The 24,480-nt window shown below is 37.3% G+C and overlaps 1 protein-coding gene across 1 annotated transcript in view; it reads left to right on the top strand.

The window, feature by feature from the left end:
- Positions 1-24,480, top strand: part of Lap1 (leucine rich repeat containing protein 7 lap1) — a 472,349-nt gene that overhangs the window by 302,143 nt on the left and 145,726 nt on the right. The window contains exon 10 of the mRNA XM_067139879.2: positions 15,684-15,821. Coding sequence (XP_066995980.2) covers positions 15,684-15,821 — 138 coding nt within the window. The remainder of the gene's footprint in view (positions 1-15,683; positions 15,822-24,480) is intronic.

The raw sequence follows: 24,480 nt of genomic DNA on the forward strand, positions 1-24,480 counted from the left end.
CATTCACAATTACAAATTATACTCCTTTATCCAAGATTGAGTTTACTATCTGAATGTACAGAAAAGCCACCTTTGACTTTAAACCAATTTTATATATCCATATTGTAACAGGAAACCACTGGCATAGCAGGGGGAGAGGTGATACTCCCATGTGGCGCGTCCCAGGTGGCGGATAGGGGTGTCGTAACCGGCTTGCCGGCGGACTTGAGGGAAGTAAAATACCTCTTGCGGACCAAACACACAACCCCATGTGGGTGGGGGACACAGACGAAGAATACACCCACGGTATCCCCTGCCTGTTGTAAGAGGTGACTAATAGGGGCAACCAAGGGATGATTGTATTAGAACCATGAAACTACTTGTGATTAGTACCACCACACGGGGAACACCATGGGTCACTTTTACTTGCGCGTTGTACCACTATGTTAGGTACAAAATAGGTTTGTGATTAGTAGCAACAGAGTGCATTGCCGGCTTTTACAGTACCTGTGATTAGTACTACTTTAGGAGCGACACCATGATTCTGGCTTGCCTATGATTAGTACCCACTATATGAGGAACACCACGGGATAATGCGAGTTTCTGTGGTTAGTACACCTATGTGATGAACACCATAGGTTTGCGTTGCCTGTAATTGGCACTGCAATGTGCGAAACACCATAGATCTCTGTTACATGTGTGAATTTCATTACCTGTGAGTAGTACCATAATGTGTGGAATACCGCGAGTCTACACTATTTCTAATTTGTACTGCAACATGACAAATACCGTGGTTCTACTTTCCTAGTGATAAGTACCATTATGAGGGACCGATGACTTGGATTTTATCCTTTAGACTACAAGCATCATCAATTCAGTATTATGCTATAGAAGCAGTGCCTTGGTCAGTAATACTATTGTTTTACGTCAATTTCTGTGAATGTGAGGCATTGTGGGTCGGATCCACTGATTGTTTTAAATTCATATCCATCCATTCATTCTTTGTCCTCACGTTTTGAATTCTGGTCAGTGGAGGATTTTGGACTTTTAGTTTGTGATTGCATTTCATCTCATTTTGTACCATTAAGGGCCGATGACCTAGATGTTAGGCCCCTTTAAACAACAAGCATCATCATCACGGAAATGCCCGTACTTTAGGCTTGAAGAGCATGAGATGGTACGCAGGGCATGTACGGCATATTAAATTGGATTGGTACAGAGAGCAAGAGGATTTGCTTTGAATAAAGTCCTAATTTTTTTTGTAAAACTGTTTGTTTTGATGTGAAAAGTCAAGTTCATATCAGTTCAGTACAGTAGAAGATGAATTGAACCTGACCTTTCTCCGCCGTGTGGCTGGCGATGTCTCTCATTGCTCTGCTACTCCTCCCGTCCTTACCATGGATTAGCTCTCGGCACCATGGAACCACGTAACCTCCCACGTGGGAAGCTCTAGAAGTTCTTGAAGTTCTTGGAGATCTTAGAGGTCTAGGAGTTTGGTTTGCCGAGATCACTCTTTCGGAAGAATACCGTGAAGACGCGTATTTAAGCCCTTGGATATATCAGATGTGTTAGTCTGAGGTGTAGTTTCTGAACTGAAGAAAATAAATGCACTGATGCCATGTCAAATGTCAATGAAATCGAACACAAATATTTCTTTAAGGCAAGTCAATTATTCACTTGAGAAAATAGAAAAATTAACTTTCATGCGGCCGAATGTCAATGGAATTGAACCCACGAATAAACTGGTCACTTGAGAAAATAACGCGAATAACTTTCATGCGGCTGAATGTCAATGGAATCGAACCCGCAAATCAACTGGTCACTTGAGAAAATAAAGCAATTAACTTTCATGCAGCCGAATGTAAATGGAATCGAACGCGCATTCTTTTTAACGTACGTGGCACTTGACACAAATTATTATATTGTTCACAAATAGTGCACATAAATTTTTACCGTTCAAAGAATACACCACAATTATTTGTAGAATTCTACGGCTTTGCAATTTTTTGCACGTATTTACAAAGTTAATTTAACACTGTTGTGATGCAGTGAATGGCAATTACTTCACTTTGGTAGAGGAACTTAAATGCTTTGCCTGTGAAATGGAACTCCATTCACACACACTGTCCTGTTCACGTTTAAACATGAATAATAATGCTGATAAGGCTTTATAATACTTCGATAGTGAAAATTAGTTCCGTTCACTAATAATCCTGGGTTCATTTAAAGACACCGTGAAATTAAAAGTTAATTCACACGTGAAGTTTGATGTTTTCCTAACATTCAGATTTCACTTGAAAAATACAAGTCCTAATGCACTGTTCCAGATTCTAAGTTCACAAGACTATTGAAATGTTTCAATCACTTCTCACCATCACTTCGTTGACTGTAGACTGTGATTCCGTACTGTTATGTCGCGGCACAAACTTTTACCAACCGACCGTCCTGGTTCACCTGTGGGACAAGACTGTGTAGTGCCTAATTTTCGCTCCTCTTTTATACCAAAGTCACGTAGATTACAGCCGTTTCATTTCTTTCAATATCTTCCGTAATCTGAGGTGGATTTTAACAAAACTCAGTGGTATTGGAAATATCAAAATTGTGTATATGGTGATGTTATTATTGTATTCGTATTATAATTCCTATCAATGAATATTCAAGATAAACTTAAATATTATAATTGAGCGGTCCGCCTCTTCAATACAATATATAATTTATTAATATCTAGGACATGTTTCGTCCCCTAAGGGACATCATCAGCTAATAACAAATTAACATTAATATATCAGAAATAAATATTAAAATTGGAAAGACATTAAAATTTTTGACAATTTAAAATAAGATCTCCAAATTTTGTTAAAATTGTAAGTCATGAGACAGGTAAAACTCGAAATGAAGCTATCAAAGCTGATCACTTGTTATAATTCCTATACGAGTTATTTATGATAGAAAGTTTGGAAGGTTCTATGGATGATGTAATTTAGCCTTGGCGAGCCAAGGCTGGCTCCTACGTCACTCGCCCTACGTCACTCGCAGCATGCTCGCTGTCGTCAGCTACTCTGTTGGTGCGCGGCGTGTATTTTAAGTTTGAAATACTTAACTGTAATGCTGGACCAGCTTTCCTCGTACAGTATGTAACTAGAAGTGTCTAACATTTACCAAACTTTTGTCAGTATAAATTTTCTATCCTTTAACCATGTAAATTTCCTAATTGATTCATATGATAGTGCCTCTCAGTGGATAATGTCATCATGTTTCATTGACATTCTGTTCCTCTTAGCTGATTAGACAACATGAGGTTCAGAAAGAAAAATAGTCTGAAGATATCCTGATATGGATTGGGAATTACAAGCAGTAAAACCTTGAATGACCACATATTTTTAGACAAGGCAAATAGTAAATCACTGATGTTACTGCCATACCTGATGAAGTTCTTGGTGGTGATCATGGAACAGTGAATACAAAGCTGAAGTCAGGGAGGTAAGAGGAGGAAATAAAACAACTTTCACTAAGGATAGAGATTGTGAATGCTGAAGAAAAATGCATGAATTTTAGGAGGGTACTGTATATATTACCAGTGCAGAAAGAGTGTGTGGAGAGGTAAGGCAGAAAGAGACATAATGCCAGAATGAGATGGTTGAAGAAAATAAAAACTTCTTTTCTAATGGTTTTTTTTATTTATTTTGTTACAAGTTGCTTTACATTGCACCAACACAGATAGGTCTTATGGCGACGATGGAACAGGAAAGGGCGAGAAGTGGGAAGGAAGCAGCTGTGGCCTTAATTAAGGTACAGCCCCAGCATTTCCCTGGTGTGAAAATGGGAAACCATGGAAAACCATCCTCAGAGCTGCCGACAGTGGATTTTGAACCCACTATCTCCCGAATTCTGGATACTAATGTTTTAATGTCCCAGCAACGCATCAAAGGTTTTTGGCAATGCAAGGTTGTGAAAGGGCTAGGATTGGAAAGGTGGCAGCCATGGCCTTAATTAAGGTACAGCCCCAGCATTTGCCTGACATGAAAATGAAAAACCATGGAAAACCATTTTCAGTGTTGCCGACTGTGGGATTTGAATGCACCATCTCCTGAATGCAAGCTCACAGCTATGCGACCCTAACCACATGGCCAACTTGTTTGGTTAAAGAAGGAAAAAAGAAATTACAGTGAGAATAAAAACAGGGAGAGTTGACTACACGGTTTGTCTCAAATAGCTGTGAGCTTGCATTCGGGAGATGGCCATTTGCCTCGCACGACCCTGCCGCATCCTTCCCAGTCCTTGCCCGTACCTATCCTATTATCAGCATAAAACCTGTCCGTGTTGGTGTGACGTAAAACAAATAGCAGGAAAGAAAAAAGAGAATGAAAATCAACAAAGCTTAAGAAAATAGGAGGGGTATTCTGAAGCAGAGAGAATGTGCTAGAAAGAAGTTGCTGAAGAAAATAAAGAAAAAAAGCTGGAAACTGCTCACTCAGAAAACGAAAGGTTATCTGAAAAGTTGAAAGAAACTATTATATTGTAACCTATAGTTAAAACCACCCTGTGAAACAGTTTGAAAAATGGTCAACGCAAGGAAAGAATAATTTTTGATTCTAATGCTTTTTCCAGTTAGTATCATTAGGGTACGAACATACCGAAGATGCATCGCAGCTCGCGGTCGCGGTTTACATCGCGGTCGATGCCTAGATGTCACCTCCTGGTAACACAAACACACAGTTTTAAATGGAACAGTTCATGTCAAAGATGCTCGCTTCCATTCACCATCGCGATTTACCAGAAGGTCTAGCGCGATGACAAGAAATTTTGTGTTCTCATCGCTGTAGAACGGGAGGCATCGATGTAGGTTGCTCCTGATTGGCTTGTCCGGATTGAGATCACGTGATATATCTCCCCGTTCTACTGTGCCCTTGATCCAGGTGTTCACAGAGCCCGCATGTGTATTCGTGTGGTAGTTATTGTACTTCACTCTATCAATTTTTTATTCCACATTGTTGTATATGTATTGGAACGTCTCAAGGGACATTCTCGTGTATGAATGGAATCTGTCCGGGTGGTGGTTCAGTTCTTCAGATAAGTTGTGATATTCCCCCAGCGCCTGCCTTCTTTGATTCATAGGATGAGCATTCCACTGGCGGGCTGACTGATTCGTGTGCTTATGCACAATGAATCACTATCTCCACTGTTACTTGAATATATACTCTATACATGTAAAAGCTCAGCAATAGAGGATAAATGATCTTTAACTTGAACGTGGAGATCTAAACATTACGTCCACTCACTGTAAACATATCTTTTTTTTTTGCTAGTTGCTTTACGTCGCACCGACACAGATAGGTCTTATGGCGACGATGGGACAGGAAAGGGCTAGGAGTGGGAAGGAAGCGGCCGTGGCCTTAATTAAGGTACAGCCCCAGCATTTGCCTAGTGTGAAAATGGGAAACCACGGAAAACCATTTTCAGGGCTGCCGACAGTGGGGTTCGAACCTACTATCTCCCGAATACTGGATACTGGCCGCACTTGTAAACATATCTTAGAACACTGACAGGTAAACTTCTCCGGTATGTTCACCCTCCATCGAACGCGACGTAAACCGCGACTGCAAGCTGCGATGCATCTTCGGTATGTTCGTACCCTTAGATGTTGCATGTTTGTGATTACACAGTGGGTAGAAAGATCTGAAATATCTGTACTGTCACATAAAAAGGGAAGCATAAATAGGCATGCGTACCTTTTGAGAAATGTTGAGTCAGTTTGATTGACCATAATAGTAGTAGTGTGGTATGTATCTTGCACCTCTACCAATATAATTCATTTAAAGGAAATTACATACATACATACATACATACATACATACATACATACATACATACATACATACATACATACATACCTTCAAAAAAATCATGAAAAATTGAGTCTAACCATCATTGCATTGGTGTTTCTGCTTTGTATCTTTCATAGCTGAGTCCATTTTTCCTAAGTAAAGAATGGTTAATTACCTGTACTTCCCCTTAAAACAACAATCAACAATCGCCTCTCCTAGGTATCATATCCTCCGCCATTTGCCTCATGACTGCACTACCAAAATTAGTTCATATGCACAGTTTCATCCATCAGATTCATTTCTAACTTAATATTTATCTTCTCATTGTGAAGGTATCCTGTCATTGTTTGCATCTTTTTGTACTAACAGTCACTCTTGCTACTTTCAAGTCTGTTACTTCCACACCATTAATAAGATATCCTGAGTCCACCCAGCTTTCACTCTTGTATAGAAAAGTTGGTCCAAAAACAACCCATGTAAAGATTAAGATTTCATCTAAGAGCTCATTCCATTCATACAGAATAACATTAACTTCAACTGCGAGCTCACTGCATTAGCTTTGCTGCACTTTGATTTGATACCACCCACTTACTACACTGCCTGGCAAAAAAAGTTCAGCACCCAGGAGGAGTGGTTGAAGTGAATGAAACTACATATGCTGAAAGACCATGTGCCTTTATTGAACCGATTACAATATGGGATGAAAGAGACAAGGCCGTTGCCAGTTACAGGTGGAATGTTGGCGCCAGGTCAGTAGGGTGTCACACACCCCTGGCCGCAATGCATGCCCTTATGCGGTTTGGAATGGTATCAAACAGCCTTTGGATCCTCTCCTGAGACAATTATGTGCACAGTTGTTGCAGCTGTCCCTCCAGATCCCGCAGGTTGGTACTGGGACAGAGTCTCCTTCCAATGTCATCCCACGTGTTCAATGATGGAGAGGTGCGGGGATCTTGCTGGCCATAAGAGGACCTCAGCATGCTGTAGGCACACGTGCTGTGTATGGATGTGCATTATCTTGCTGGAACACTGCCCCAGGGTGCTGTGTCATAAGGAGTAGGTCGTGCGGACACAGAATGTCTGTGACGTATCGCTGTGCTGTCAAAGTCTTCTGAAGCATTATTAGAGGTGACCGGAATGCATATCCTACGGCTCCCCACACCATGTTGCCAGGGATTAGACTTTTGTGTCTTTCCACAATACGGGCATGATCTGCCCTCTGCCCTCTATGCCGCCAAACCCGCACAGGATGGTCCTTGGAGGTTATGGAGAAGCGGGACTTACCACTGAACGTGATGCAATGCCAGTCGTCCTTTGTCCATGCCTCCTGGCCGTTCTACACATTACAGGTACTTATAAATCTAATCATTTACTGACACATCAATGGTATACATGTATACCGAAAAGGGATATTATTGGAGCACTCCTGGGTGCTTAACTTTTTTTGTCAGGCAGTGTATATTATCACCCATGGAGATTACACATCCTCGGTACTTGAAATAACCGAGCAAGTTGGCCTTGCGGTTAGGGGTGCGCAGCTGTAAGCTTGCATCCAGGAGATAGTGGGTTCGAACCCCACTGTTAGCAGCTCTGAAGATGGTTTTCCATGGTTTCCTATTTTCACACCAGGCAAATGCTGGGACTGTACCTTAATTAAGGCAACAGCCACTTTTTTCCCAATCCTGGCCCTTTCCCATCCTTGCATTTCCGAAACCTTCAATGTGTTAGTGTGACGTTAAACCACTAGTAAAGAATATAAAAAGTAATGGTCATTTTATTTAGTTTTTGAATTACAGGTACTTCGTTATTTTTAGAAGATATAGCAGTTTGTATATATCAGAGTCGTCTGGTATCCACCTAAGTTGCCACAGTACTAAATAAACAATGGCCAAAAAGAAAATGTAATATTTTTGATTGTTTGGTATTCATATCATGAAATGGCAGATGTACAGGATATCTTCATGTATGAACCAGCTAGTTTGAGTGAGAATACCTTTTTTTTTTTTTTTTTTTTTTTTTTTGCAGAAAACTTTCATAACAGATTAGAACCCAACAACTGGACCTTCCAGGGAATAATTTAATTACTTTTTCTATCTACATTTTCCTGCTAATTAATAATTTTTTGAAATGTGACTGGTTATCTGGGTCCTTACAACTAAAATCACTACTCGGAGAGGTAACATGGTTTTTATTGACTAAATTTATTAAACTACTTTTTACAACTATTTACAAGTTCATTCACGTTTGAGTTTTTCACCTGATACAGTTTATACTCTCAGATGTAATCAAATACACAGTTCCGTGGTGCATCAGACTCCTGCTCTCCACCATGGCCTCCAGAGCGCTGTCTTGTTCACAGAGCAGGTCACTACACTACTTAGCTTCCCAAACATCCCACAATCGAGACCTTGGAATTCCCTCACGGCTGAATGAAGACTTACTTGCTCAAGACTGACTTCTCACTACTGCAGCTGTGCTCTTTATAGGCCGGTAGAAGATTCTCTTAGTTTCCATGTTGAAATTATTCTAGGCACATTCTCCATTGTTAATCAGTTTCTTCTGAGGACATTTTCCTTCACTAGCCTATACAGTTCATTGGCAATATTGTTTTAATTGCAGCTGGCCCTGCACACTTTATTGCTTCTCGCTGCATTGTAGCCTTACCAGCTCCCCTACACTCTCGGCTTTCATTGTTGTAGCATGTACAGGAATTTATTCATCTCATTTGACTTTGTTGATTTTTTTTTAAATATTAGGCAATCAACACTGATCTTAGGACTGTTTCTCAGGTGGCAGATTCTGTATCAGTTGTTTACCTACTTTTTTCTTAAGTTATTTCAAAGAAGTAGGAAATTTATCCAAAATTGCCCTCATTAAATTATTCCAATGTCTATATGAATGCATATCTGCCCCAATTTTCCTCATGAATTCCAACTTTATTTTCACATTAAGATCTTTCTTACCTTGAAAAACCCCATATGTCATTCCAGATCATCTCTCCACTCACAGCTCAGAACGTACAGCTTAATTACAATAAACAATGTTTTATTATAAACCACCTATTCAATACATTAAAATGCTATTACATTTAGAGTTTCACCATTAATATAAAGTTATAAGCGGGACATGTGACATGTTTTGCTCCCTTATAGAGCATCATCAGCCAATCTAGAATTTTAAAGGTTGGTTTATGTTTACAACTAATGACTTAAAAACTATTTATACATTTTACAATCTTAAACTAATTTTACTAATATCATAGAAGGCAGAATCATTGGTTAACTTACCTTTCCCAATGCCCCTCATGCCCCTCCACTTCCCCTCCCCGTAACCGCAAGTACCAGCCCTAGACGTACACGGAGCAGTGCATGACGTGCTCCCTAACTGTACACATCGACCAGTACTATGTAAGTAAGCACTTATTCCACACATTCAGTAGACATTCTATTGAGAAAATTCTTATACATGTACTTCATTTTCTTCTGTGTTCTTGCAGATTACTAGCATGTCCAACAACACAACTACAAAGAGGGAGCATCTGCACCTATTTAATATCTTATAACAAGATTAGTACCAACGAAACTAATGACACACCACAATATTTCGATGTAAATCATCCAACATTCTCAACTGTATGAACGCACAAGATAAACAATTCACATCATTGAATATTCTAGAATGCTTGGTACAAACATACCCGTGAATGTATACAATGCTTTACCAACATTAATATAACTCCAAAGTGTACTGGAAGAATACTGTGGTCATTTTATGCTATAGAATATCATATTTTAATGTACTATGTTTTACTAGTTTTTATCACATCCATATCTTGGAATATTCTATAATGCTTCGTACAAACACACCCATGAACGTATGCAACAATTTACCAACATGAATTAAACTCCAAAGTGTACCTCAAGAATGCTATAAACATTTTAAGTGTAGAAATTGTATTTTAACAAATTATCTGTTACTCACGAACAGTTCACCAGAATTTTAAGTAAAATATACATGTCCCAAAATATAGACACTTGTTTTTTAAACCAGAGGACACATAATATCATTGTATATTTCAATATTATCACTCATATCATGTGACATTCTTCATTAGATTTAGTAATGTTTTTAAATTATATGTTAACTTTAGATCTCATGACCAGCTGAGGATGACCTCTGTGAAAGTGGAAACCGGTACTGCGCAGTAACAAGACAAAATAAAGTATTGATTAGGTGGATGGTACCCATTCTTTGTAATTGAGAATCATTGGTAGTGTGCCATATTAATTATAACTTAATAGTGGAAAAGTTGATCAAAATACATTCATTTAAAATTATGGTAGAATAAGTTTGCTCTCAAATATTTATAAACATTTGGTATGTCTAAAATCTTGAAGAATGACTTTTGATTCAACCTTAAGAACTTATGATTAGGTCATAGATATTTAAAGTTTAAAACATGAGATCGGGCTAAAAGTTTGTTATCCTTTGAGGATAAGAGTCTATAAAATTCTGAGATTTCATCATCTTGTTTATTGTAACATGTGACAGGTTAAACTTTAGTCTTTACAAAGTTTGAACTTTTGTTGTCATTTGACACCGGTGATGTTGATCGAGTATGTATTTGTTGACATCAATAACCAAAGCTCTGAAGCAATGAATTAAAATGGAGCATAGTTGAAAGGGACGTGATTCAACGAGCAATGTAGCTACAAGTTGTTAAATAGGCTATCACTTGTTGGCATGTCTGTAACAAAAAAAAAAAAAAAAAAAAAAAAAAAAAATTGTGTGAGTGTCGAATGTTGTGTTACTAGTTGAGTGAGCACTTACGGAAACTTCACTTGCCTCTCCAATTACTGCTTGTCTGTCTGTTGTTGTCTAAAGTTGCATAGTAACTGCCTGTTGTTCCACTGTTCCACGTCTGCTCCTTGTGTTGTATGAGTGAGATGGTAGGGATTGGGGGGAGGGAGTAGGGGTGGGCAGAGTAATGTTGGTAGGTTTGGCTTTGAGAGAGGATCATTTAGAGGAGGTGCAGGGAGGGGTTGTGTTCATTAATGTTACGTTATTATTGGTTGTTCTGGGGATAAAAACTTTACCAAATTACTTTTCTCTAGATTGTGTTTGTAAAAGTTTAGGCAATTGTTCATGTAAAGAATTTTTTAATTTCGATTTTGTCATTTAAGTGTTTTTACTTATTAAAATGCTGGTCTAGATGAATATAAATATTTTCTAATTCTGTCATTAATTTTCCCTTTTCTATTTCTTAAAATGATTTTTAAGTCTTTCCCTATAGTTGTAAAGTGGTGGCCTGATCACCCCGGTGAAAGTTTAATGGAGCTTATGGTTCCAATCTGTAGCTAGTTTCAGGTAGTTCCCATCCAAAATTTTAGATGGCACTGGACGTCATTCGCAACGTGTAGATGGTTGTAGACAGGTTCTCTAGATGGCACGCAAGTAGGCATGAAATGAGCAATATTAATAATTAAAGGCAGTTTGCCTCAAAAAGAACTATTTCAAGTCTAACCTCAATCAGTGGGCCCTTCTGACAAAGAATTAGTCGTATCACATCAAGTATTATGGAGATAATATTGCTGGATTGCATTGAATCCGACTTCACCCAATCGATTAACCTTGTTTGAACTAATATCGATTTTAAGCGATAGTTCCCATGATGCTACAGTATTTGTGTTTGAATTCCAAGTGCCCATGTGCTTTTGCTGTAAATCTTTGTTCCTTGTACTTGTTTATTAGAAATATATCTTCGCCAGTCCTCCTGAAATCCTGTATATACTGTTTGAGTACACCTCAGGGGCTGGAAGCTGAATGGTTCTATTAATGTATTTCTATATACAGTATTTCCTGTCTCAGGGCATTTAATTCTGTTATTTTTATTTTCATGTGATACTTCGATATTGATGTGATACCCCAATCTCTTGCATATGGCGTGCTCTGCTGTCTTGCTTTTGAAGGAATTTCTTATTTGTTATAATATCAGCTTTGTGTTAATGTGTCAATCATTCATTTGAAGTTAAAGCTGCTTTGAGGTGTGAGGTTATGTACTCAATAACATAGTATGCCATACGAACTAGGGGTATCAGATCATTATTTACAACATAGTAAGTACTTGAAAACAAAAATATATGAATTACCATGTATTGGGCATGGAAGTAGTAGAACTGCATTATAATCGACGGAAGGGGAGGGGGGTGACAACGGGCAGGGGAAAGGAGGGGAGGGGGAGCTGTAAGCATAACCGTATGTGCGTCACTGCGCCGGATGTTACTTCTGCGCTATCTGTTGATAATAACAGTAAGGTATTGCTCATAATGCGCACTGTAGCGCTATCTCTGATTGCGGACTGAAACTAATAGTGCCTAGTGGCTTGGTACCGAAATTCATTATTGAGTTACGTCTTTATTCTATTCTATCCTCTTTGGGCCTGATTCTCTCATGTGAGCACTCATAGCAGAATGTTTATTGTGTTTTGCAGCATTGACATGTTCAAGGTATCTTGTAAGAAAGCTACGGCCAGTTTGGCCAACGTATGAAAATTTACATTCTACACATGTTAGTATATAAATACCAGAATTTAGTTAAGGGTTATTCTTGAATTTACGCTATTGTGGTTGAAAAAAATATTTCAGTTTGTGTTTTGTGTCTTGAATGCTATGTTAACATCTCATTTCTTAATATAATTAGTTATTTGATAAATGGCTGGATTAGTGAATGTGAATGTTGCAATTTTGGATTTCTTATTTTTGTCAGGAGTAAGATTAGTTGCTAATTTGTATTTTACTTTATTAATGATACGATTGACTATATCCATTTTGTAGCCGTTAATTGAAGCCAAATCTTTTATGAATTTAAGTTCCTTTTTTAAGTTATTATCTGAATGGGGAATTTTGATAGCTCTGTAAATCAAGCCAAAGAAAGCCGCCTGTTTATGTTATTTTGGGTGGAGTGAGCCGTTTTTTATTGTTAATGGAGCATATGTTAGTTTTCTAAATATTCAAAAGTCAAATTTGTCACCTAATGGTGTTACACTAATGTCTAGAAAGTTTATTGAGTTGTTAGATTCGTCCTCTTTTGTGAATTTTATATTTGAGTCAATATTATTTAAGAAATCTAGGTTTTTTAAAAACTTTTGTTTAGTTTATTATCTGTTATGACAAAGGTGTCATATACATATCTAAGCCAAAGAGAAAGTCCTTTTTATGTTTGTGTTTATTTTGTTTTGCTCCTAATGGTGTATATATATACTTACTTACTTACATACTTAATCAAAAGCTAAGTCAGGGCCCTGAACTGGGTTTCTCATTAAAGTATAAGAATACAAGATAAAACAGTCATAAAATCTGGTTTGTACAGCGTGGATTAATTAAAACTGTCGAAAAATAAATCTTTGAGCGTTGTTGACTGAGAATCAGGTACGTAGAATACAGTAGCGTTGTTGACTCCAAGTGGTTGCGTAATAAGGTCAAAAGGCGCTTGAAGCATCAGTATAGAAGTGTTGTGTCTCCTTCTAGAATAATCTTTGTAATAGATTGTAGTCACGAGCTGTAGTTCACTCTTCATTAATGTCAAACAATCTGTACAATCCAAATGTATGTCAGATCATTATGACTGTCTCGTTCTACAAATAACTAACGTGTACTTTTTTAGATGAACACTAGTATTCATTCCATGTACATATAATACTGTGACAAGTTCATTATTGAATTTTATTTGCATTTAAGTATTGCTTTTTCCACAAACTAGTATGGCTGAAGATGCTTACAAAGCCTAAGCAAAACATGTCCCATTTTAACATGTATGTAGTATTTGCATCTTAGACTTAGAGATTTTAAAGTATTGGAATGGTAGTTTTTAAATAAATTTGTTTGAAACTTTTACATACTCTACTCCAATATGGCTATCATAATGAGACTCATAATGTGTAACATACCACTTAATCGAGCAACTCGCCTCCTTTCTCCCAAGTCTTCCCAGCCTAAACTTTGCAACATTTTTGTAACGCTACTCTTTTGTCGGAAATCACCCAGAACAAATCGAGCTGCTTTTCTTTGCATTTTTTCCTGTTCTTGAATCAAGTAATCCTGGTAAGGGTCCCATACACTGGACCCATACTCTAGTTGGGGTCTTACCAGAGACTTATTTGCCCTCTCCTTTACATCCTTAATACAACCCCTAAATACCCTCATAACCATGTGCAGAGATCTGTACCCTTTATTAACAATTATATTTATGTGTTTACCCCAATGAAGATCTTTTCTTATATTAACACCTAGGTACTTACAATGATCCCCAAAAGGAACTTTCACCCCATCAACACAGTAATTAAAACTGAGAGGACTTTTCGTATTTGTGAAACTCACAACCTGACTTTTAACCCCGTTTATCATCATACCATTGCCCACCGTCCATCTCACAACACTATTGAGGTCACCCTGCAGACGCTCACAATCTGGTAACTTATTTATTACTCTGTACAAAATAACGTCATCTACAAACAGCCTTATCTCTGATTTCACTTCTTTACACATATCATTGATATATATAAGAAAACATAAAGGTCCAATAGTACTGCCTTGAGGAATTCCCCTCTTAATGATTACAGGGTCAGATAAAGCTTCGCCTACTCTAATTCTCTGAGTTCTATTTTCTAGAAATATAGCCACCCATTCAGTCACTCTTTTTTCTAGTCCAATAGCACTCATTTTTGCCAGTAGTCTTCCATGATCTACCCTATCAAATGCCTCAGATAGGTCAATCGTAATACAGTCCATTTGGCCTCCTGAATCCAGGATATCTGCTATATCTTGCTGAAATCCTACAAGCTGAGCTTCAGTGGAATAACCTTCCCTAAACCCAAACTGCCTTCTGTGAAACCAGTTATTAATTTTGCAAACATGTCTAATATAATCAGAAAGAATGCTTTCCCAAAGCTTACATGCAATGCATATCCAACTGACTGGTCTGGTACTATATCCCAACCCATTGCCTTTGGTATATCCCCAGAAATCTTATCAATTCCAGCTGCTTTTCTAGTTTTCAACTTTTGTATCTTACTGTAAATGTCATTATTATTATCATAGGTAAATTTTAATACTTCTTTAGTATTACTCACATCCCCTATCTGGACATTATCCTTGTAACCAACAATCTTTACATACTGCTGACTGAATACTTCTGCCTTTTGAAGATCCTCGCATACACACTCCCCTTGTTCATTAATGATTCCTGGAATGTCCTTCTTTGAACCTGTTTCTGCCTTAAAGTACCTATACATACCCTTCCATTTTTCACTAAAATTTGTATGACCACCAATTATGCTTGCCATCATGTTATCCTTAGCTGACTTCTTTGCTAGATTCAATGATGATGATGATCATGATGGTAATGAAAATAGCAATCATCAGAATGAAATTCATCTGTACTCTACTGTAGAAACATGTAGTGATGGTAAGTGACAGATAAAATAAAGGACCCCAGTGTATCAATATCATTCACTTCAGTAATCATTGGAATTGTTACAACATTCTGGTCACCTGTGCATAACAATTTCCCAGATGCTATGTATTTGTGACAAATATTTTATTTTGAGGTTGTATCTATGTTTCAGATGATTGCTGAGAGTTGCTGGTAAGCAAACCAGTGTACAAATTTGTGGATACATTTTCTGTGAAAGCATTATGTAAATGACAAAGAAATGGTTCTTGGAAATATAAATTAAAAGTTATTTGAGATGATAATTCATACCATACCAGTTTTATTTATAATGAATCTCTAAATAAGTGATTTCAAAAGTGAAGTTTTGTGGGTACTATGCTATTAATGTGCTCTTAATAAGAATATCCTTCTGTTCACTACTTTTTCCAGAGTGATGAAGACATCCCTCTTCTAGGTGAGATGGTTTCACAAGAACCTAAAGATGTTTTGATCAAAGAAGCCAAAGTCAAGAAACCAACTACAACTTCTGCTGGGGAACACTCTACCGGAAATGCATCTACAGAGAAGGTAGTGAGAATGGATATTATTTGTCGTTGTTCAGTAGAAACTTACTCTTCTAATGCAATGATGGAATTAGGCTGAGTGCTTAGTAAAAAACTAGTTAAATCCATACCATTATAGGATTTTCATAAATTAATTCATAATTAAACTTGTACATTTTAAAGGGTATTTGGAAACTCCCATTGTACTACAACCACCAACGTCCTCATACTATTAGTGCTTTTCTAAAAGTAAAGTTTCTTTTGTGGTTATATTTATGGAGCATTCACCTTAGATGTTTACCTAGTATATGAAGTATGTGAGGCTGGGTTTGAAGCTAAATGTCTGGAGAATTATTTTATTTTCTTGAAATATATATCAAAATTTAACTTCATTTACTGTATGTCAAAATAATTGAACGGAACTATGATTTATTTAGAATGAATTAAAGTCATGCTTTGCCCAGCTTCTGGGGTGGTCGACATACTCACTTTTGGTTCATTGGGCCCCAGGTTCAATTCCTGACCAAGTCAAGGATTTTAACTGTGTATGGTAAATTCCTCTGGCTCAGGGACTGGCTGTTTGTGTTCATCTTAATACACTTCCCTTTATCTACCAAACTACTAACCACCACATAAACGTGCATTAGTGAATAAGTCCCTCCATGTAGGGTTGGCAGCAGGAAGGGCATCCGGCCGTAAAACTATGCCAAATCCACAACTTATATCCCAGTTAATTGGGGAAAAATTCCAGGAATAAATAGAATGAAAGCCATACTTTGTGATCAAGAAGAAAACTGAAATTATTTTATCTATATTTATATATATACCGGGTGGTACAGCTGCCCCTATTTTTTCCCGAATATATGCAACCAGCTAGGATGTAAATGCCTCTTAGTCCCATCTTGCGCAACACCTTACAGCAATGTTATGTGCAGTTAACCCGATGTAGACTTCTCCGCACAATGGAAAAATGGTACAAGAGGCAGTAAGTGAGGTCCATCTCAAAAACACTGTACCATTTTATGTAGAGCGGTGTCCAATACTCTACTAATTTTTACGAAATGTTACTATACTGTACAAACCATAAACATGCCTATAGCTGTCAGTAGAGAATTGCGCACCTTATTGGTCCAAGAGGCCATTTTCTTTTGATAGAAAGGGCGGTCGTGGTATCATAGAAAACGTGATAGGGTAAGACCAATTACAGACATGTCAATGCACCACCATTTTGTACAGTCTCATCACATCGAAATTGATAGAAACGTGTTTTGCACTGTAGTTCATAATCTGTGGCACGCAAATGCTGTACAGCAGATGTGATAGCTTACGCCATGTAATTACTACCGTTAGAGCGATCAGAAAAGCCATAAAACGGGACCATAAGGCTGTAACTCATCAGTAACTTGTCGAAGCGGGAACTTCCGCTCTCCTCGTGAATACAGAGTTACAACGATGGCGCTTGTACGTTGCAAATAGCTGCGCGGAATTACTTATGGAAGACGTACCTCGATAGGTTACTTGAAGCTGGAAGGGTTCCAACCATTCTTGAGTCATGCATTTTTTAATGTCATTTCGTATTCGCCTAGGCATCGTTTACGAAGACCTTTCTGAAGTCTCCGATATTCTTCTACGGAAGTTATAATAAACAGGTATCATAAATATCGCCACATACGCACCGATTGTGAATACCACCTGAAACATAACGCTGGACTCATTCAACCAAGTAACGCGTAGAAAATGGTTGCAACTATCTGGGCGTAAAAGAGACGCGATTCTTTAGTTCACTGTGGTGTTTGCACATTCGAGTTCAGAACTTTTAACATCAACGATCAGTATCGAAGCGATAGCCTAGGTAATTCCATTAGTACAGAGCTACGAGACCAATTCTTTGTCGCCTGCAGTGGCTACATGGCACCAATCGCAGCGAGCATACGATATGTTAGCAGGCATTTAGAGTTCAAATCTAGTTACGAGCTTTTCAATTTTATTTTTATATTATACTTGTAAGGCCATTCGTAATAAATATTTAACGTTCTTAAGTCTCAAAAGTAATTTGCCACCTTTACAAAGAAAGCATACATACGAAAGGAATAATAACATGCGACTTCCATATGGCAAACGACTACAGGGAATGAAGCTCAGTGCACGTGTTGTCAACATTCTGACCCACCCATTCAACCAAGCAACTGCGCACGTTCGACTCGAAGACCAACTAACAGCGGTCTACACTTCATACGTAGGGCACATGAAACAGCATATCGTAATCCTAGCAGCAACGTGTGAGCACGTACTGTACGGTTAACACGAAAGCAAACATTATGTATTCACGGGATGATTATGTGAATATGGTACTACTTTATGGAGAAGCAAGGCAAAATGCACGGGAAGCCAGACGCTTGTATCAAGAACGATTTCCTGGACGAAGGCTGCCAACTGCAGATACATTTCGACGTGTTGAAAGACGGTTGCGTGCAACGGGGTCATTTCATACATTACCTCCCGTTCGGGATGCTCCAATGATGTCTGGAAATAACGACGAAGCTGTTCAAAATGCAATTGCATACAACCCGCACACAAGCTCACGGGCCATAGGAAATGAACTGAACATCAGTCATGTATCTGTACTGCGAATATTGCACCGCCATAAATTCCACCCTTTCCATCAACAGCTGCACCAGGAACTTCACGGAGATAACTTTCCAAAACGGATAGAATTTTCGCAATGGATATTACAAAGAGTTGAAGCTGATGCGAATTTCTTAATGGACATTCTCTTTAGTGATGAATCCAGATTTCACAACAACGGAACTGTTAATCGTCACAACTTCCATTACTGGAGCGTTGAAAATCCTCACTGGATCAGGGGAGCTCGATTTCAGGTACAATGGGGCGTCAACGTGTGGTGCGGGATACTAGGTGACAAGATAATTGGACCATATTTCTTCGAAGGAAACCTCACGGGACGACGCTATCTAGAGTTTCTTCGTGAGTACCTCCCACTCTTATTGGAGGATGTGCCCCTTATGACACGGTTACGGATGTGGTTCCAGCAGGATGGAGCTCCCCCACACTGGTCGTTGGCAGTACGGAACCACTTGCATAGGACATATCCTGGACGATGGATTGGACGAGGGGTCCGGTCACATGGCCGGCTAGATCACCTGACCTTACTCCACTCGACTTTTTCCTCTGGGGTTATTTAAAGGAAAGAGTCTATGAGCAGGAGCCTGAGAGCCCGAATCATTTACGGCGGCTCATCACGGAAGCCTGCAGGCAGATTCCACCACATATGTTGCAGCAAGCAAGAATGTCTTTCCTCTACCGTGCTCAGATGTGCATTAACGAAGCAGGTGGTCATTTGGAACATTTGCTTCATTAATCGAATGGCCATGCATAAGCCCATCGCACCGCTGTCGGTACAATCTCACTTCATTGCAAATAGCTCTTTTAAGAGCTCCTTAAAAAACAAACATAGCTGAGTACCTGCAATATGAGAACTGATCATGATTTAGATTTGTCGTCAACAACACGACTCTCACGAACATCAACAACGCAATAAAAATATTCGTCTACACAGGACTCGAACCGCCTACTAACGAACACCGGTACTCTCCTCTAACTTTTAGCAAGCTTGGCTACCACGGGTTGCTGTTTAGCGCTGTTGTGTTGCTGCTACTTCTAGTCATTCACCAATAATATTCTCTGTACAGGACGTTTCTGCGACACATAATTTTCACGATTCTTTACCATCAATCGGTATTTTATCATTAATGCTGATTTGCTTGACACGAATAAACGAATTATGGAAAGCGTTGTAAGAGCAGACATTGTAGTGAGTAGTCAAGGTCAATATTTTTAGGTTCGACTGTAATCTGCGGGTTGCATAAAACTGCGTGAATAGGGGCAGCTGTACCACCCGGTATGTATAAAATAACATGTCCTGACTGACCGACCGACTGACTGATTCATCATCGCCGAGCCAAAACTACTGAACATAAAGAAATGAAATTTAGGGAATACATTTATATTACAGTGTAGGTGCTCACTAAGAGAGGATTTTTGGATATTCCACTGCTAAGGGGGTGAAAAGGGGAGGGGGTGAATTTTTGAAATGGTTATATCTATATCTCAAAAACTTAACAGTTTAAAGATGTCAAAATTGGTATTGTTTGTTTCCGAAACATCCACTTTAAGGGGATTAAAAATAAGTGAAAAATGGTTGAATCATTTTATGAGGAGGTAGAGACGACGATGGTTAGACTCGGTTTCTAATGATTTAAAGATAAGAGGTATAGAACTAAATGAGGCCACAACACTAGTTGCAAATCGAGGATTGTGGCGACGTTTAGTAAATTCACAGACGCTTGCAGACTGAGCGCTGAAAGGCACAACAGTCTATAATGATAATATATGTTTGTATTTATATCTCAAAAACTGAAGATGATACAGACATGAAAATTGGTATCTGAAATCTCCTTTAAAAATAAGGAAACACTTTTATTTTGGGAAAGTCCACTTCATGGGGGAGGGGGGTGAAAAGAATTGACGGAGTTGAATTCTTTTTATGAGGATACATACTGTATATCTCATCAGCTGAAGATATTACAGATGACATTGAATCTCCTTTAAAAATAAACACCTCTTTTTTTTTTTAATTCACTCAAGGGGGTAAAAGAATTGAAAAAGCAGGTGAATGTTTAAAATGAGTAGGCCTAAATCTCATAAGATAAACATGTTACAGACGTGAAAATTGGTATTTGGAATCTCCTTTAAAAATAAAGAAATACATATTTTTTTGTTTTCGGAAAGTCCACTTAATGGAAATTCTAAGTTCCCAAGAAGGGCATTAGATATTTTTCACCAACAGAGCATGTCTAAAAACAGATCAGATGTAAGGCTTTTCAGGCGTTTGCTCTATTAACCAGCGTTTTGTCTTAGGTCTGACACTAGACTCATCAGAGTGGGATGTGTCAGACCCTACCCACTGACACTGAGGGAAGAAGAAGTTGAATTTATTTCATAAGGTTACTTATATCTCAAAATCTGAAGATGTTACAAATGTTATAATTGGTATTTGGAATCTCATATTAAAATAAAGAAACGTGCAATTTTTTGTTTTCGGGAAGTCCAATTAAGGATGGGGGTTTGTAAAGAAGTGAAGGAGGAGTTACTTTTTATGACAATACATATATCTCAAGATATTACAGATGTGAAAGTTGGTATTTGGAATCTCCTTTAAAAATAAATAAACATGTTTTTGTTTGTTTTCAGACTATCCACTTAACACGGTGCAAAAATTGAAAAGGCGGGTTAAGTTTTAAATTGAGTATATCTACAGTAGGTATGTGTCAAAAAACTTAACATATTACAGACATGAAAATTGGTATTTGGAAAGTCCCTTAAAAATATAGGAACATGTATATTTTATTTTCTGAAACGCCACTTAGCAGAGGTGAAAAGAAGAGAAAAATAGTTGAATACCTTTTATGAATATACGTATATCTCAAGATGTTACAGGTATGAAAAGTGGTAATTGAAATCTCCATTAAAAATAAAGAAACATGCATGGTTTTGTTTTCGGAAATTCCACTTAGGTTGGGGGGGGGGGGTGAAGGACTGATAAAGGGGTTGATTCTTTTAATGGGGATACTTATATCTCAAAAACTGAAGGTGTTACAGACGTGGAAGTAGGTATTTGGAATCTCCTATGAAAATAAAGAAACACTTTTTTTTTTTTTTTTTTTTTTTTTTTTTTTTTTTTTTTTTTTTTTTTTTTTTTTTTTTTTTTTTTTCCGACTTGAGAGAGGACTGTTTCTCACATGTAGAGTTCTACAGTATGTCCCATGGTCATCTTAGCCCCAAAAGGCAATACCACAAATATCATGAAACCCATTTTTCCTGTGAGTTTTTATAATTTTTTTCAGATAAAGTCTTAGTGCAGTACCAAGGAACGGTTACTTTTATCAAATTACAAAATCCATGTGAGCGAAGCCACGGGTAACAGGTAGTAAACTTGAAATTTGGGAATCATTTAAACAGCTAATTTTATTGCTAAGAAATTTTAACCATGTTCCTGCAACATTTTGAAATGTGTTCAGATTTCTCACTGACCTCTTATGTTTTCATACAGTTAATGTACATTTTATGGTTCCTTGGTATCTGTGAACTTAACAGTCTGAGAAAAGCTCTTCTCATCATTGGCTTTGTTAGATTATTGGTGTTACAATCAGAGGTGGGAAGTTAGTGAGCAAAATAATCGAATTAATTGTATAAAAATACATTTTTATTTATTATTTCTTTTAATCATTAGTTTTCAAAAATTTAATTTTTTACTTGTTTACATCCTAAAATAAAATTGCAATAATTACATTCTAGTAATCGATGTACATTGCCTCAAGAGATTGGCAACATTGGAGCCCCAGCACTCACATGTCGCACCAAGGATACTATGTGCATTCATTGATTTCCTCTCAGCTTGTTGTGGTTACTGGTTGAGAATTAGATAATTATGTACTATGACTTTGTGAGTTTACTCGTGGTTGATACACGGAAGAAATGTGTGATGGCAAAGGGTTTAAGGAATTTACTTTCCCCTATTGGAATAACTGTTTTGAATTAGTAGATCCTCATAATAATGAGAACACGAGTTTGAAATGAAAACTTTTGCGAACAATCATTTTGAAGGTCTAACTTGGTGGTGGTATCATCTTAATGTCTCCATGCTAAAAACACAAAATGAAATAATATATTTTTCCTTTAAATCTTTGGTTACATTCCAGTCCATATGAAAAAATATGTCTGATTTTGTAAAGACTGGTATTCTGTGAAGTAATTGTAATTTTACTGATTACTTGTTGAAAAGGTAATTTGTAATTGAGTAAAATATTTCTCAGGTTACTGCATTTCAGCCTGGTTACTTTTATTCTGTACTTTTACTATCACTGATTATGATTACAGGATATATTTAGATGTAAAGACAAAGACATGTTTTACAGCGTAATTATTTTAACACTAGCAATTACCAGCAACTTTGCTCGCGTGGATTTTGTAATTTGATCAAAGTAATCTTTCCTGAGCATTGTAATGACATTATCTGAAAATTCCTAAAGTATAAAAACTCACCCAAAAATTGAGTTTCATTTATCCCAGAAATTATTTGTAAACCATGTTTGTGTTATTACCTTTTGGGGCTAAGACAACCATGCGACATAGAACTGTACATGTCAGAAACAGTCTTCTCTCAAGTCGAAAAAATAAATACATGTTTCTGTATTTTTAAAGGAGATTCCAAATACATATTCCCACATCTGTAACATCTTCAGTTTCTGAGATATACATAAGAATCCCCATAAAAATAATTCAACCCCTTGATCAGTCCTTCCCCCACCTCCACCCCCATCTAAGTGTATTTTCCGAAAACAAAAATACATGTTTCTTTATTTTTAAAGGAGATTCCAAATACCAATTTTTACGTCTGTAACATCTTCAGTTTTTAAGATATAAGTATCCTCATAAAATAAAATAAATTAAATTATTTTTCACTTCTTTTCACCCCCTGTTAAGTGCCTTCTCCTGTATTTTTAAAGGACTTCCCAAATACCAAGTTTCTTGACTCTAACATGTTTTTTTACATATAATGTAGATATACCGGTACGAATTTTAAAAATTCACCCGCTTTTCCAATTCTTTTCCGCCCTTTAACTGGATTTTCCGAAAACAAAAAATATGTGTTTCACTATCTTTAAAGGAGATTCCAAATACCAGTTGTCATGTGTATACGTCTGTAACACCTTCAGTATTTGAGATAAAGAAGAATTCAACTTCTTCTTCTTCACTTCTTTTCACCTCTCTCCCACCTTAAGTGGACTTTCCAAAAACAAAAAAAATGTGTTTCTTTATTTTGAAAGGAAATTCAAAATACCAACTTTCACGTCTGTAACAGCTTCAGTTTTTGAGATATAAGTATCCTCATAAAAATAATTCAACTCATTTTTCAATCCCCCCCTTCCTACCCGCTAAGTTGATTCCCCCTTCCCCAAAAGTGCATGTTTCTTTATTTTAAAAGGAGATTCCAAATACCGATTTTCACATCTTTAACATCTTCAATTTTTGAGATATAAGTATCCTCATAAAAAGAATTCAACTCTTTTTTCATCCCGGCCCAAAGATGTGTGTTTCTTTATTTTTAAAGGAGATTCCAAATACAAATTTTCACGTGTTAAGTTTTTGTGATATAAGTTTCTCCATAAAAAGAATTACATTTTTTCACTTCCTTTCACCCTCCCCTTTAAGTGAATTTTCCGAAAACCAAAAATACTTGCTTCTTTATTTATAAAGGAGCTTCCAAATGTCAATTATCACGACTGTAACATCTTCAGTTTTGAGATACATGTATCCTCATAAAAAGGAATTAAACTCCTTTTTCACCGCCCCCGCCCCCAAGTTGATTTCCCCCCAAAAATGCGTGTTTCTTTATTTTTAAAGGAGATTCTAATTACTAATTTTCACGTCTCTAACATATTTAGTTTTTGAGATATAAGTATCCTCATTCAAAGAATTCAACACTCAAGTGGGTTTTCCAAAGACAAAAGATTACGAGTTTCTTCAAAAGAAAATTCCAAATACAAATTTTCATGTCTGTAACATCTTCAGTTTTTGAGATATAAGTATCCTCATGAAAAGAA

Source organism: Anabrus simplex, chromosome 2 (genome assembly GCF_040414725.1).
Source record: "Anabrus simplex isolate iqAnaSimp1 chromosome 2, ASM4041472v1, whole genome shotgun sequence".
In the NCBI taxonomy this organism is placed as follows: Eukaryota; Metazoa; Arthropoda; class Insecta; order Orthoptera; family Tettigoniidae; genus Anabrus; species Anabrus simplex.